Genomic DNA, 15,964 nt, shown 5'->3' with positions numbered 1-15,964 from the left:
TAGCTACTAACATTCATTTGAATTCTAGTAAATCTGATTTAAATGCCATAAGAACTTTAAAGAAGCATTAAGAGTCATCTGTTAGTTAGTAGCGTGAACCAATTAATCAATTCCTAATTCATAAAGAGCTGTGAACATATAAAGCTCATTTGTTTGTTGTATTTCTGCAAATGATTATGACAGTGATTATGGAGTAAGAAAGATGTGCAAGACATTAATCCTTCACATAAGAGCGTTAAAATGACAAAACCCTAACACAAGTCTTGAAATACTTCATCTGTACAATATTTGACTGCACTTTGTGTCGTGGCTGCATCTCCACCTCGGGTGTGCATTATTTTCTAATAATACAGCGGCCTGTCATCAGTTGTTCCTGAAATAATGATTCAGATCTGTGAGATCACTGTTGAGTATAATTGCAGTAGAGCAGAGATCATCTCTGAACCCAGATTAGACTGACAGCTGTGAAATCACACTTCCTCTTTTCTTTAACCTCTTAAACTCTGCGGATTTTGTTTCAAAATGTTGATCCTCATATAGAATCAGCCCATATATGGTCTCATTTGAAAGCTTAGAGTCTCCTCTTTACTGGGAATACCATAACTTTTAGTTTTATGATACATAAAGTAGTAAAATCATGCTTAGAATTTATGTCGTACCACACACAAATTTCCGCCTAACGATTGTGAAGAATTATTACAAAGAATGTGTTTTTCTTATATTTTTCACAAAACAGACAAATATATCACAAGAAAGTGCTCAGTGCGTTATTTTTTTTCAAATATAAGAGGGGAAGCGTTTTCTCATTTCAGCACATGAAATCGTGGGCAAACATACAGCAAATTGCAAGAGAAATAAAAGGAAGGAAGATATTTAAATGCAAAACCGAAAAACCGCAATTCACAAGCGCGTATTGAACCGTGGATGTCGTACCGAACTGTTCGATATTATATTGAGTATCGTGACATCCCTAATATATATATATATATTAGAGACTGTTTCTATGGCCCGTTATCCGTAAGCTATCCGCCATATTGCAGTGGTCAACTTCATCATCAATCAGCCACAGATCTATGTAATTGACCATAGTAATCACTGAATATTTGAAATGCCACAGTCCTGCACAGCCGTTGGTCTGCGAAACTATAGTACGGCGAATGACGTCAAGTTGATCATTCCAATATGGCGCACGCATCTACGTGCTCGGAGCAGTCCAATGGGGTATTTGTGGCATTTCAAATATTCAGTGATTACTATGGTCAATTACATTGATCTACGCCGCCTCGGGAACATCGCGAGCGGACACCACCACCTCGTGAATATCGGGAACATCGCAAGCGGACACCGCCACCTGGGGAGCATTGCGAGCGGACACCGCCGTCTAGGGAACATCGCGAGCGGACACCGCCACCTCGTGAATATCGGGAACATCGCAAGCGGACACCGCCACCTGGGGAGCATTGCGAGCGGACACCGCCGTCTAGGGAACATCGCGAGTGGACACCGCCACCTCGTGAATATCAGGAACATCGCAAGCGGACACCGCCACCTCGTGAATATCAGGAACATCGCAAGCAGACACCGCCACCTGGGGAACATTGCGAGCGGACTCTGCCGCCTCGGGAACATCGCGAGCGGACTCCGCCGCCTCGGGAACATCGCGAGCGGACACCGCTGCCTCAGGAACATCGCGAGCGGATACCGCCGCCTCAGGAACATTGCGAGCTGACACCGTTGCCTCAGGAACATCAGGAGTGGACACTGCCGCCTTGGGAACATCGGGAACGGACAACGGCGCCTCAGGAACATCGCGAGCTGACACCGCTGCCTCAGGAACATCGCGAGCGGACACCGCCGCCTCGGGAACATCGGGAGCGGACAACGGCGCCTCGGGAACATCACGAGCTGACACTGCTGCCTCAGGAACATCGCGAGCGGACAACGCCGCCTCGGGAACATCGGGAGCGGACAACGCCGCCTCGGGAACATCGCGAGCGGACACTGGAACGGCAGCTGTTGTATGGAGGGGCACTATGGAGGCACTATGGAACACACCTTCATACATCTGACGAACCAACACAGGATAGCAAACACAGAAAACTAAGTAGAGCAGGTAATGAGGGAGACACAAGTGGAACCACTAAAACAATAATAAGGTAACAGGATGGGCGGGGTTTGACATCAGACAGGAAAGAGCACATGGCAACAAACACACTAAAAGCCATGTTCTCACACACAATCACAGTGTCCCCTGGTGGCCATCCTTGGGACACCAGCTGTGACAATTAGCATGTCACTAACATGATTCTAGTTGCTAGGCTTGAATAGATAGACCCTGTAAACACAGCTGTACAGTAAAACGGTCTCAGTATAACAGTAAACAATAGTAGCTTTGCATTGTTTAAAAAAAATAGATACAAATTTGACCTAAAAAAAAACAAACAAAAAACATTTGCAACATTAATAAACATAAAATATAAATACAAATAAAATTGGCACAATGTTTTTATTTTTTATTTTTTAGTGTTAGATATGAGATGGGTTAAATGCAGAGCACAGATGGAGTATGGGACTATATACTTGACTACATTACTTTCACAATTAAACCTGGAATAGAATTCATAAAAAAGAGTACATTTATGGCTGTAGCAGAAGAGAGTTTAACGGCTCACAGCAGCTCACTTAAAGAAAAGAGGAAGTGTGATTTCACAGCCATCAGTCTAATCTGGGTTCAGAGATGATCTCTGCTCTACTGCGGTTAAACTCAACAGTGAGATCACAGATCTGAAACACTACAACTGCTAGAATTAATACACTATTTTAGTTACAAAAGTGTAGAATAGCTATTAACCATTTCAGCATTATAAGAAACACTGATTGAAATCGCTGAAATAGGTTACTGTAAAACTTCGTAAAGACAGAGTTTGTTTGACTAAATCCTTATTCCATAATTGCTATTATGATGAGATGCAACAAACAAATTACCTTTATATTTTCACTCTTTGTAATTGAACTTTATTTATTTTTGCATCAATGCATCTTTTAAAACAGCAATCGTGAGTTAGGTGAGATTCAGAGCATATCAGCAGAAACAGTGTGAAGATCAGTCAGAATATGAAGCTGATTCAACACTTGTCCATCATGCAGTGATATAGTGTCAGTCAAATGCAGCTCGTGTCAGAAATAAACACTCAGCCAATCAGATCAGAGGAAGTTAAACACAGGAAGAGCTGCTAGTATTTAAAGACAGAGTTGTGAGCATATAATGAAGAGGAAGACTGACAGAAAGAGAAAATGGCTAATAAGAGTCATCTGTGTCTGCTGGGACTGATCTTTCTCTCTTCACTTCTCACAGGTAAACTATATTTTTCGCTACAAGACATCATCCTTGTTACATAAAGAACATGCTGGATCATTACTGAATGAACTAAAACTAGAGCGTTTTCACACTCAGTTGTTTGATGCTGAATTATCTTTGTTAAGAGAGTGTTCATGATTTGAACAGCTCTCTAGTAGAAATAAATAGATTATTGTATTATTAATCATGTGATTTATATGCTTTTACTTATTTGTTATTATCATTATTTTTTTCTTCAGTTATTATGACACAATGTTCACTCAAATGTTTTTGTGTTTCAGGTACCAATGCAGAGAATAATGCTCAAGTGTTCATCAGTTCTGGTGAAAATGTCCATCTGCCCTGTAGTAATGCTCATCATGACTGCAGATCAACTGCATGGAACTTTGAGAACAGATTCAGATATAGAGCAACAGTTGAACTGGTTCGTTTAGGGATCAAGAAGAAAGACACAGAGATACATGAGAGACTGAGTCTGGGGTCTGACTGCTCTCTGAACATCAAGAACATCACAAAAGAAGATTATGGATCTTACACCTGCCAACAATCTGTGAATGGAGTACACTACCAAGACATTGATGCACGTGTTTATCTGCATGTTCTTCATGGTAATTGTATGTTTATATAATTATATTCAAAAAGTAGAAAACAATATTAATTTAAACTCCATGATGAAAGAAAAGTGTGTAATTTGTGTGTTATTTTGTGTTTCAGTCTCTTCATCATCCTCACAGACTGAGATCAGTCGAGGCAGCTCTGTGACTCTCTCCTGTCAGTTGTATTCATATTCATATTCAGATGCTGAAGTCTCTTGTGATGATTGGATGCATTCAGAGGGAATTGAGCTGTTCTGGGTGAATCAGGCTGGTGTTAAACTGACGATATCAGACTCCAGATATCAGATATTATTCTCATCAGGACACTGTCATATCACTCTGACTACAACTCTCCTGAATGAAGATGACAACAGAGAGTGGAGATGTGAAGTTACTCACAGAGATCAAGTCAAGACCTCAGCCACATATACTGTCAGGAGTTCAGGTGAGAAAACAATCTCATCAATCAGATTAGATCAGATTGATTCTGATTGGTCAGTTGAGACATTTGCAGGTTTGTTCTTTTGGATTAATAACCGCTCCAAAGTAATAACGCATAGCCGGTACTACTTGTATGTTTAAAATACATCCATATTACCGTTTGGCGCCATCTTGTGATAAACACTGGACAACAACAATTAAAAACTAGATAAAAAGTTTGTTAGCAAACTTTAAGTTGGCTTGAGAAAGCCTAGCCAGTAAGTTTTAAGTAGTTTTAAAAGCTTTTAGTTTAAAGAAAGTTTAAAGGTTTTCCGTTTGAAATAGTTTTAGTTTGATTGATAAAGTTTGAAGATAGATAGGCTAGATAGATATAAATAGTTTAAAATAGATAGATTTATAGATATAAATAGTAAGAAGATATAAATAGTTCGAATGTGAATAGATAGATTTATAGATATAAATAGTTAGAAGATATAAATAGTTTGAATGTGAATAGATAGATAGATAGATAGATAGATAGATAGATAGATAGATAGATAGAACTAATCCTTTTTCTTTCAACCTTAAACATTGTAAAAAAAATTTAAAACTTGTAAAATTTAAATTAAATTTTAAAAAAATTGTAACTTTAAAAACCTTAAATTTCTTTCAACCTTAAAAATGATTAGCAAGTCGCTAGCATGATTTTAACATGACTAGCAATTCACTTGCAGTCGCTAGCATGATTTTAGCGTGACTAGAAAGTCACTAGCATGATTTTAGGATGATTAGCAAATCATTAGCACGACTTTAGCATGATTAGCAAGTCGCTAGCATGATTTTAGCATTACTAGCAAGTCGCTAGCAATATTTTAGCAAGTCGTTAGCATGATTTTAGCATGATTAGCAAAGTCGCTAGCAGGATTTAAGCATGACTAGCAAGTCGCTAGCATGATTTTAACATGATTAGCAAGTCGCCAACATGATTTTAACATTACTAGCAAGTCGCTAACATGATTTTAGCAAGTCACTAGCATGATTTTAGCATGAATAGCAAGTCGCTAGCATGATTTTAGCATTACTAGCAAGTCCCTAGCATGATTTTAGCATGATAAGCAAGTCGCTAGCATGATTTTAGCAAGTTGTTTGTATGATTTTATCATGACTAGCAAGTCGCTAGCATGATTTTATCATGACTAGCAAATCGCTAGCATGATTTTAGGGTGACTAGCAAATCATTAGCATAATTTTAACATGACTAGCAAGTCACTAGCATGATTTTAGCATGACTGGCAAGTAGCTAGCATGATTTTAAGATGACTAACAAATCATTAGCACGACTTTAGCATGATTAGCAAGTCGCTAGCATGATTTTAGCATTACTAGCAAGTCGCTAGCAAGATTTTAGCAAGTCGTTAGCATGATTTTAGCATGATTAGCAAAGTCGATAGCAGGATTTAAGCATGACTAGCAAGTCGCTAGCATGATTTTAACATGATTAGCAAATCGCCAACATGATTTTAACATTACTAACAAGTCGCTAACATGATTTTAGCAAGTCACTAGCATGATTTTAACATGAATAGCAAGTCGCTAGCATGATTTTAGCATTACTAGCAAGTCCCTAGCATGATTTTAGCATGATAAGCAAGTCGCTAGCATGATTTTAGCAAGTTGTTTGTATGATTTTATCATGACTAGCAAGTCGCTAGCATGATTTTATCATGACTAGCAAATCGCTAGCATGATTTTAGGGTGACTAGCAAATCATTAGCATAATTTTAACATGACTAGCATGTCACTAGCATGATTTTAGCATGACTGGCAAGTAGCTAGCATGATTTTAAGATGACTAACAAATCATTAGCACGACTTTAGCATGATTAGCAAGTCGCTAGCATGATTTTAACATTACTAGCAAGTCGCTAGCAAGATTTTAGCAAGTCGTTAGCATGATTTTAGCATGATTAGCAAAGTCGCTAGCAGGATTTAAGCATGACTAGCAAGTCGCTAGCATGATTTTAACATGATTAGCAAGTTGCCAACATGATTTTAACATTACTAGCAAGTCGCTAACATGATTTTAGCAAGTCACTAGCATGATTTTAGCATGAATAGCAAGTCGCTAGCATGATTTTAGCATTACTAGCAAGTCCCTAGCATGATTTTAGCATGATAAGCAAGTCGCTAGCATGATTTTAGCAAGTTGTTTGTATGATTTTATCATGACTAGCAAGTCGCTAGCATGATTTTAGCATGACTAGCAAATCGCTAGCAAGATTTTAGCAAGTCGCTACCATGATTTTAACATGACTAGCAAGTCGCTAGCATGATTTTAGCATGACTGCAAAGTCGCTAGCAGGATTTAAGCATAACTAGCAAGTCGCTAGCATGATTTTAGCATGATTAGCAAGTCGACAATATGATTTTAGCATGACTAGCAAGTTGCTAGCATGATTTTAGCATGATTAGCATATTGTTAGCATGATTTAAATAGATAGATAGATAGATAGATACACTGTAACAAATTTCTGTAGTTTTCACAGCATTATTACTGTAAAATGAACAAATCCATACTGTGGAATATGTATACAGTAAGTTGCTGTAAATCGGCAATGCATCATGGGTAAAAATACAACCGCGGGAAATTCTACAGTAAAATAATATTTTCCTGTGAATCACATTGCAGTAGTTGAGATCGGCATTTTTCTCTCAGCTGGATTAACCGACATAATGGGCGTATTTTTTTCCAATTTGACCTCAGAAAGGTAAAGTTGCTCTTTATTTTTCCATATTTTTGGTCATTATTGTTATATTTACAGTTTTCACTCGAGACGTTATGCGTGTTTAACTTTCAGACACAGAGAGCGGGAGACAGAGAGAGTCGACCGTGAGAGGGAGCGGTCACAGCGGTGGTACCGGGCGGACATCCACATTAACCGGTAAGTGTTCGCATATTATTGCAAAAAGCATTACATTTTGATATATTTTCAGGCATGGCGACATTTTATTGCTAAAGTCATTATTTCGGTAAAGAACTGACATGGCTGTATACATTTAATCTGGAAGTGCGTCTGTGTTTGTGGATTAACTGTTTGAAGCCACATGTGTTTTTCTCTTGCTAGATACTGCGCGATGGATATTGCTTTAATACGGACGAAATGCAGAAACAGGTAAGGCGTTAAAACTGCACGACATTTTTCATAGGACTTTGTGTTTTTTTTACTTGAGCTGTGCGTAATATCAGTTAAAATGGCTTCGCGCCACAAACTAAACGCCATCCGTTCTCAGCAAAACTGCGTCACTCAGGACTAAAGGGCTGAAGACGAAACGGCCTCAGACTAAAAGACATCAGATCTCGTAAGCCTTCGTCTATCAAATAATTAATATTTGTTATTTAATGGTTACATGCTAGTAACATATCCGCTGTCACAATGCATCGTTTGTCTTTTTACAATACAGGGCTCGCAAAATCGCTAACCCAGTGTCCTGGGGCTTTTGTGTTTTCCAGTTGGGCTGGCAAATGTTTCACCAGCTATTTTAAAGTAGAGGGCTCCTGTAGGTACTTAAAAAACTCCTCAATTCAGTTCACATTTAAGACCGTACAAAGTTTTTAATACGTTAAACAGTATAAGAAAAGTCCTAATTATAATTTTATAAGGTCTTTTACTCTTAGGGACAGACAAGAATCGCGATAGGGCTGGATTAAACTTCAAAAGGCAATGATATGTGCGTGTCTTTATATGAATGTATCTGAAGGGAACCGACTGTCCTCAGAATCGTGTCGATGGCTTTTTAATTTAGTCTTAAACTAAACCTTAAAGTAAACATATAATGCCTGATAAAACGTCGTAAATGAGTTTGGCGCTGCTTTGTTTGTATACAGCCGTTACTAGGGAAACCGTAATATTTCAGCGCTCCTAAAGCTCCCCCTAGTGACATTGAATGCATATTCATTTCCAATACATTTTTTCAGCTGTTTATGGTCAAATTATTAGTTATTGACCCATGTTTTTATGCAGAAAACACAAGAGTTGTAAATGTGAAAAGTTGCCTTCTAAATATCTAAACAATTAAGACAGTTACATTTATATTTTAAATAAATATAATAAATTATATACTTGATTTATCTTTTTTAATGGTATAAAGGCTGAAATACCGTTGTATACGATTTTTTTTTTTTGGGAGAAAACCTTTATCTGAACTGTATGTAATTTTATGGCTTAATATGTTACCGTACATTGTCCAACCCCACTCATACTGTGTTTATTTTACTTGTGCAGCTCTTAAAAATGATCATAAATTGCCAATAAATTTATATTTAAAAAATTCTGCAGATACCCTGTAAATAGTGAAATAGAATTCCTTCCTTGATGTTTGTTGATAATGATATTTGTGTATTGAAAATATTTTGATGATATGTAGACCCCTATCTGATTTTCTATATTTTAAAATAAAATTAAGCTGTCATTTTTGCTTATAAACTTCCACATTAATAACATTTTTATTTTATTTTTACTGCAGGGAAGAAGACTCCAGCCCAGGACAATGATGCCAGCTCATGCCCATCTCAGGAAAGAAAAAAGGATTCATGCTGAACATCACATGCAGAAACCAGAATTATTGCATCCCATTTTTGGTCATCTGTTAGCACTTGTTACATATAGAGCTGTTTTACTTAAAATGCTTTGAAGAAATAATACCAAAAGATAAGCTTAATCTGTGATATATGAAGACTGATATATATAGTGGTGGCCAAAATTATTAGAACACTAGTGTTTTTTACCAGCTAAACATGGGTTTAAGTCAGTTATTTCTATCTTTTGCTGTAGTGTAAGTAGGAAATATCAGTTTACATAAATATAAATAAATATCCAAACATAAATTTATGCCCTAAATTGTAATAATCCAGTGGAATTTCTGTGAGATTTCAGCTGGTGAAAATACCAGTGTTCTAATACTTTTGGCCACCACTGTTTAAATGTTAATTGTTTGTTAATTGTTTATTTTCACTGATATAAAAAAAATATATTGAAAACACTTTGCTAAGTTAACTTCTTAACTAAAAATTAAATCAATTGATATTGCTGTTATTTTATGATGCTGTTAATACTTTCTCTGACAAGCGGCAGTAATGAAAACTATTTCCTGGTTTGTCATGTAATGTTTGATGTATACCCTGTACTGGAGCTAAAGATTTTATAGTTAGAATCTATACATTTTTAGGTTTATGCAAAATAAAAAAAAATTTACACACTGAAAAATACAAAATTAAAATGTATTGTATGCTATGCTGTTTTATGTATTTTCACAATTTAAAGTCAATAAATGGTATTTTTGTGAAAAAAAACGTGTCTTCTTTTTAGACTACACACAATTAAAGCAGTAATGTTCATTATAGTACAGTATACTAATTACTTTTTGTTAAAAATTAATTTATTCATGATTAATTCATTCAAAAAGAGCATTCTATTAATCTGAATGCAATTATGGTACTGTGATATTCCCTGTATAAAAAAATACAGTAGTACAGTAAATTACTGTGATGAAAATTACAGTCAGCATACTGTGGAATATATTACAGCAACTTACTTGCCAATTGCTGCCAGTAAGTTGCTGTAAATTTCACAGTAATCTTGTTACAGTGTAGATAGATAGAGAGATAGATAGATAGAGAGAGAGATTGCCTTGATAAAGTACATCGTTTGAATGTTAGTCACGGTACTATATCATTTTTGCGGAAGGATAAAAAAGGTTCATTTAAAACCAAATATGCCAATAAAATGTTTAAAATTCATATTCATGTCCAGTTTTTTTTTTCCTTATGTGGCAAGTAGCTGTGTAATAAGCGGGATAATGTACAGGCAGCCTGTAGTTATCGCGAAATAAGCCCCTTCAGTGTGATACAAGACCCTCCGCTTCGTGTCCTGATCACACTGTCGGGGATTATTTCTGCGATAACTACCGGCTGCCTGTACATTATCCTTTACATAATGTCAGTAAGGACTATTAATATAATTTTATACTGAAGTGAGTCCCTTAAGCAGGGCACCGAACCCCAAACTGCTCCCCAGGCGCCGCAGCATTAGCAATATAGCTGCCCACTGCTCTGGGTGTGTGTTCACTACTGAGTGTGTGTGCACTTGGATGGGTTAAATGCAGAGCACAAATTCTGAGTACTTTGCCTCACTTCACTTTCTTTTCTTTTCTTTTCTTTTGAAATGATAAAAAACAAACATGTACAAGACATTTTCATCCAATCTATTTAAGTTTCAAGTATTGGGAAAGCCTTTCTAATGAACAGGCTTCACTATTTTAGTAATTTCCGTGAGTATAAATCTTAATGTTTAAGCATATATTGATATTTTAGGGCATTGTGATTTGAACTTTTACAGCAACAGTTTTGACAGGACCCTCTTCAATTCTAACATGACAATGCCTTTGTATTGGTACACCCCCTTTTTTAAAGTTCCCCCACCAAACAGCAGCCCATCACCAGCTCAGATTTTGGTGAAAAGGAATTACAAAATAATGGTTAAATACATTTAAATTAAAATTTCACTTTTTTTTTTTATTTCTAACATGCTCGTTATTAATGTAAATGTATGCAATATTGTAAACTATGATGTGTTGACCCAAATACTTACTTATATTTTTGTCCATGGATGTTATTGTCCTTAATAAGTGCTCATCTGTTGTTTATTGCTGTGGCCTCTAGTAATTCTGTGTGTCAATTTTATGTGTGCATTTTTTTTTATGTGGTAATTTTTAAACAATGTTCCACTTACAAACATTTAACCCAACCAGCTGTGTTAAAATAACCCAGCATGTCTTCTGTCTATTATTTACCCAGCAGTGGGTTGCCAAATATCCCAGCAGTGGTTGTTTTTAACCCAGCATTTTTTCTTTTAGAGTGTACACAGTATGAGAAATTGTATTTCATAATTTCATAATTTATTTTTTCTTTTCTTTTTATTTTCTTTATGGCAGTGGCTATTTGTGCTAAGTGTGAATAGTGATGGAAGCTATTTACAGTAATTTAAAATAGTATTTCTTACCAACATGCAATTTACACTAAGTGCAAATAGCTATATATTATATCTACACTATGTTAAAATAACATGATGTTCTGCCATTTATACTGCTTATTGCATATAAGTAGTTTATTTAGTGTAAATAGGTTCTGCTAACTAAGCTGTACAATTTGCACTTAGTGTAAATAGTAGGGCTGCGATGATAAATCGCTTTGTGGATCAATTCTGAGATCTTCAGAAAGCATTACGTTTCTCTTTGGAATCAATTCTGAGCTGAGATTTTAACAGCACTATTATGTCGTTTTTATCGTCATTTTACTTCAAGGCATTGAGTTCTTCATTGCGCTTAATGGTTCTAATTAACATCTAACATGTCCCACTCTTTTTTTTTTTTACAATTGTTAGGGGCCAAGCCCCAAAGGTGCGAAGGCACCTATTGTATCCGTTGGTGTTCTTATTCTTCTTTGTCCGTTTCTTCTTCCTTTACTTCCGCTCTTGAGTCGATCACAGTCCATAGAACCGCTTGCGAGAAGGTTGTGAAAATTGGCACACTAATAGGAGACAGTCTAAAATGTCACAATGATCTAAAAAAAAAATTCTCTGAATCCTTTGCTCATGCCGAGTCGAATGAACACCAACATTTCAAATTTGAACTCGTCCTAGACCAGTGGTTCTCAAACTTTTTGGTCGCGCCCCCCTTTAAACCTATAAAAAATCTGCCACACCCAAGACTAATAAATAATTTTACTAAACAACGAAAAATTAATGCTAATTCTTAAGAAAAAAAGAAAAATAGCACTGAGAGGATAACTGTTATTATTATTTTTCTCTCTGTTATTTATTATATATATATATATATATATATATATATATATATAATATTTATTATTTTTTTTGGGGGGGGGGGTTTCATGCTGTCCTAAGACATAAAACACACACAGGCCTTTCCTCCTCACCAGCGTCTCCTCACCAGACGTGAGCCGCAAAATACAGTAGAACCCATTATAATCAGTACCCAATAAACTTAACTCACCGGGACTACACCGGATGCTACAGTTGTCGCGTTGCGTCGCAACATCTCTGCTGGAGGCAACAAAGTGACCTTTACAAATCATTTTGTGATTTACAAATCACTTTGTGTCAGTGCGTAATAAATAGAACAAAGCATCGGAATAGGGGATTTGTCACGGTGCGCAGGATCCAGTGTAGACGGCGTGATTTGCAATGGTCGGTTTGTCGCGTCCAATAGAGCTGTTGTGGCGCGACACATAACTGTAGCTTCCGGTGTAATCACAGTGAGTAAAGCCGAGAGCAAGATATGCCTCATCATATTTTCTGGATTTAGTTTTTGAAAGACCAGCACCTGTCTGGGACTGTGCGAATTCATCTATGGCTTTTCTCTTCTGTTTCACAAACACCGATCCATCCCCCATTCTAAATTACGTCTTTTGACTGTACACATACATTTTAAATAATGTTTTATTTAGATTTTTCTGATGATGCCCCTCCCCCCAATTTTACCAAAATTGGCTAAACTTCCTGTCCTCCATTTTGATTATTGTTAAAAAAAAATACTTTTTCTAACTCTTCCTAGACCATTTATCTGTTTTTCACCAGATTTTACTTAGATCCTCTTCAGGCCATGCTGACAAAAAGTTATGAATTTCGTGTCAAAATACGAAATGGTTTTCGTTTAAAATATGTCAACGAATTTGCTGGCAAAATTGCTAAAGTGCATCTGAGGCTGTATCTCTGCAAAGCTTTGACATATTTGCACCAAATTTTGTACGTGTCGTCGTCGCCTCACACTGATCACACCACACCAATTTGATAACCTATTGGCCACCTGTTGGTCAAGAGTAAGCCATTCATTAATCATTAATGTCATTAATGAAATTTCCAAATATTCAAATGAATGTGGTCTTAAAATATTATTTGTGTCATGCCTACAACATCGATGCCAATTATACATTTGAATATATTCAACATATTTGTATAATTATACATATAATGCATTCATATATCTTCAAACTCATCCTAGACTGTTCGTCTGATTTTCACCAAAATCGAGTCAGATTATCTTCAGACTGTGCTGACAAAAGGTTATGGATTTCATGTTGTTAGATGAAACCGTTTTATACAGCACTGCTACAAATTTGAGGCTTGATGCCAAAATGACCCTAAGGCCTCTGCAAAGCTTTGACATAAAGACAAAAAACAAATTTGTGTGTGCCATTGTCACTTCACACAGAACGCACCACATCTCATAACAGCAACTTTTACTGGTCAACATTTGATATTAATGATGATTGTAATTGCTTTTTCAGCCTTTATGGTTAAAATCTTAAATACGTCTTTAATTGCACATTGATGCAGCTGGTCTGTTGCTGCCAGCCATGCTGACATGACTTATCTCTCATCCTTTTCAAAATAACTACCCAGCCTGGTAACACCTCTCTTCTCAACAACTGCCACTGTAAATACTGATGATGAAACACAAACTGCATGTCATGATCAAGTCTGTAAATATGATATTGATACCCGACACTACTACGAACTTTCATTTTCTGCAGCTCCAGTCGATTCAACAACACAGATTCCAGTCAGCAGCTCAAACCCAACATCAACAGCAGCAGCTCCTACTCAAGGTTCATCATCACACTTCAGCACTTTCTTTCCAAACTGGTTTAATTATCACATTAGATCTGTCAATATTCTATAGTAAGACAGTCTTACAATGTCTATCTTATCAAACAATTCTTCATTTTGTAGACCTCAGTCATTTACTTGCTCACACAAAAAGGAAGTCAACATAAAAGCTGATGTAAATACACTCTTTCATTGAATGTGTCAATGATCAAATTGAGGTTTTGTGCCTAAATGTTTAAAATCATATAGTGCACATTTATTAAACATACAGGTCGTTCCATATTTAGTGTAAACAGCTTGCACTGATATCATTCTGGATTACAGCAGTTTGTTAAAGAAATTGCTTAATTCTGTGCTCATGGACTAAAGAATGATTTTTTTTTTTTTCAATTTCCATTTTGCTTAAATTGTTGTAACGTCAACTATTGCAACAACACTGATTTCAGACACATTTCAGACACTGAATTCACACTAGAATCAGTATCTAAATGTACTTTACCCTCATGAATGCCCTGATTTATTTTAATTTTTTTTAATAAGAAATAAGGATAATTTTGCTCTTAAATGTGTAATTTATCGTTCTATTTGTAGTCTGATATTTCTATATTTTGTTAAACACAATAATGCTGAATGTGTGTCTCTTTATCGTCTCAGTGCGTGTGATTGCGATTGTTGTCGGCGCTTCATTCGCTGTTCTCCTTCCCGCTCTGATTCTTTGTTTGATTTGGAAAAAAAGAGCTGGTGAGTTTTTAGAGTTTCTCATATTCTGATACATCAGGCAAAACATCTGACAAAGTATTTACAGATAAAATGAGAAATCAAAGAGTAAACACAAATAATGTTTCTATTCTGCAGCACTTGAATTCTGTTAGACTCTTTTAGAAATCGATTGGGTTGTGTTTGATCATAACTATTCTCATGGCATTATTTTTCAGGTGTCAGAAGAGCGACTGATGACTCTGTGGTGAGTTTTGTAGGTTGATCATGAGCTGTTAATGACTTTCTAAAAAAAATAAAAGTACTGAAATAAATATAATGAAAACAATGTCAACATCAACATTTCCATAGTAATCAATAATTTCCTATCTGTGAATATTTGACAGTTACTGTGGTAATTTTCCTGTCATGTTACAATAGGATCTGTCATCCTTTCCCCATGTCTAATAATGTAATAATTTCACTAAACTTGTTTTACACATTTTTTACTTTGATGTTTCCTGAGTAAAAAAATTTAGTCTGCTTCACACAGTAGTGATGGATGGGCCTTTAACAACTTGGTTTGCTGTATTTTGATTGATGTTTAGGAGCAGACAGATGATGTGACTTACACTGAAGTTGCTGTGAACAAGAAAAAAAAAGCTAAAAAAAACAAGGTGAGCAAGCACTTCCTCAACATGACTTATATTAGTTTTATTAAATGCAGTTCTTCTAAATGCGTGTCTTGAATTGAGCTCAAACTACATGCTGTAATATTTGTGTGTGATGTTGATTCAGGTTCGCTGTGATAATAAAGTGACTTACGCTTCCATCAGAGGAGCAGAAGCTGGAGCTCAGGAAAACTGCAGTCCACTTTATGCCTCTGTGAACAAGAACCATCACAAATCAGGCAAATAATTATATAAATTTGCATATTATATAATTGACTCCTAATGGTTTTGTTCAGCGCCATTATAAATACTGTCAGTGTCTTTTACATGTTTGCAAACAAGCTCTGATTCATTTATAGTTATTGGTTATTCTGGTCAGTTTGATGTGTTTTTGTAGCTGTCTGTGTGTCTTTATCATTGATTGAGACTCTCCAGACTTGCATAAACTCTAAAGGAGAGTTTCCTCTATTAGATCATTCTTATTATATCATCTTGGACTGGTTATTCAAAAGTATTCTGGTATTTTTTTGGATTGGCTCA

General features: G+C 36.1%; 1 protein-coding gene across 1 annotated transcript; it reads left to right on the top strand.

The window, feature by feature from the left end:
* The first annotated feature begins 3,294 nt into the window (after positions 1-3,294).
* On the top strand, positions 3,295-15,011 carry LOC141339262 (uncharacterized). Its single transcript, XM_073844920.1, has 8 exons — positions 3,295-3,355; positions 3,640-3,681; positions 3,793-3,966; positions 4,073-4,399; positions 11,814-11,829; positions 13,982-14,056; positions 14,712-14,798; positions 14,993-15,011. Exons 1-8 carry the CDS (start codon positions 3,295-3,297, stop codon positions 15,009-15,011), a joined length of 801 nt encoding a protein of 266 aa, XP_073701021.1.
* The last annotated feature ends 953 nt before the right edge of the window (positions 15,012-15,964 follow it).

Source organism: Garra rufa, chromosome 1, assembly GCF_049309525.1.
Source record: "Garra rufa chromosome 1, GarRuf1.0, whole genome shotgun sequence".
Lineage (NCBI taxonomy): Eukaryota > Metazoa > Chordata > Actinopteri > Cypriniformes > Cyprinidae > Garra > Garra rufa.
Note: the sequence above shows the minus strand (reverse complement) of the source record. Positions and strands in the feature narration are given on the sequence as shown.

Bases quoted from the DNA above. Each gene is read 5' to 3' on its own strand.
- LOC141339262 (XM_073844920.1), top strand. From the start codon at position 3,295: ATGGCTAATAAGAGTCATCTGTGTCTGCTGGGACTGATCTTTCTCTCT. The intron at 3,682-3,792 runs GTGAAAATGTCC...TGGTTCGTTTAG, and splicing joins TCAAGTGTTCATCAGTTCTG to GGATCAAGAAGAAAGACACA. The intron at 14,057-14,711 runs GTTCATCATCAC...TTATCGTCTCAG, and splicing joins AGCAGCAGCTCCTACTCAAG to TGCGTGTGATTGCGATTGTT.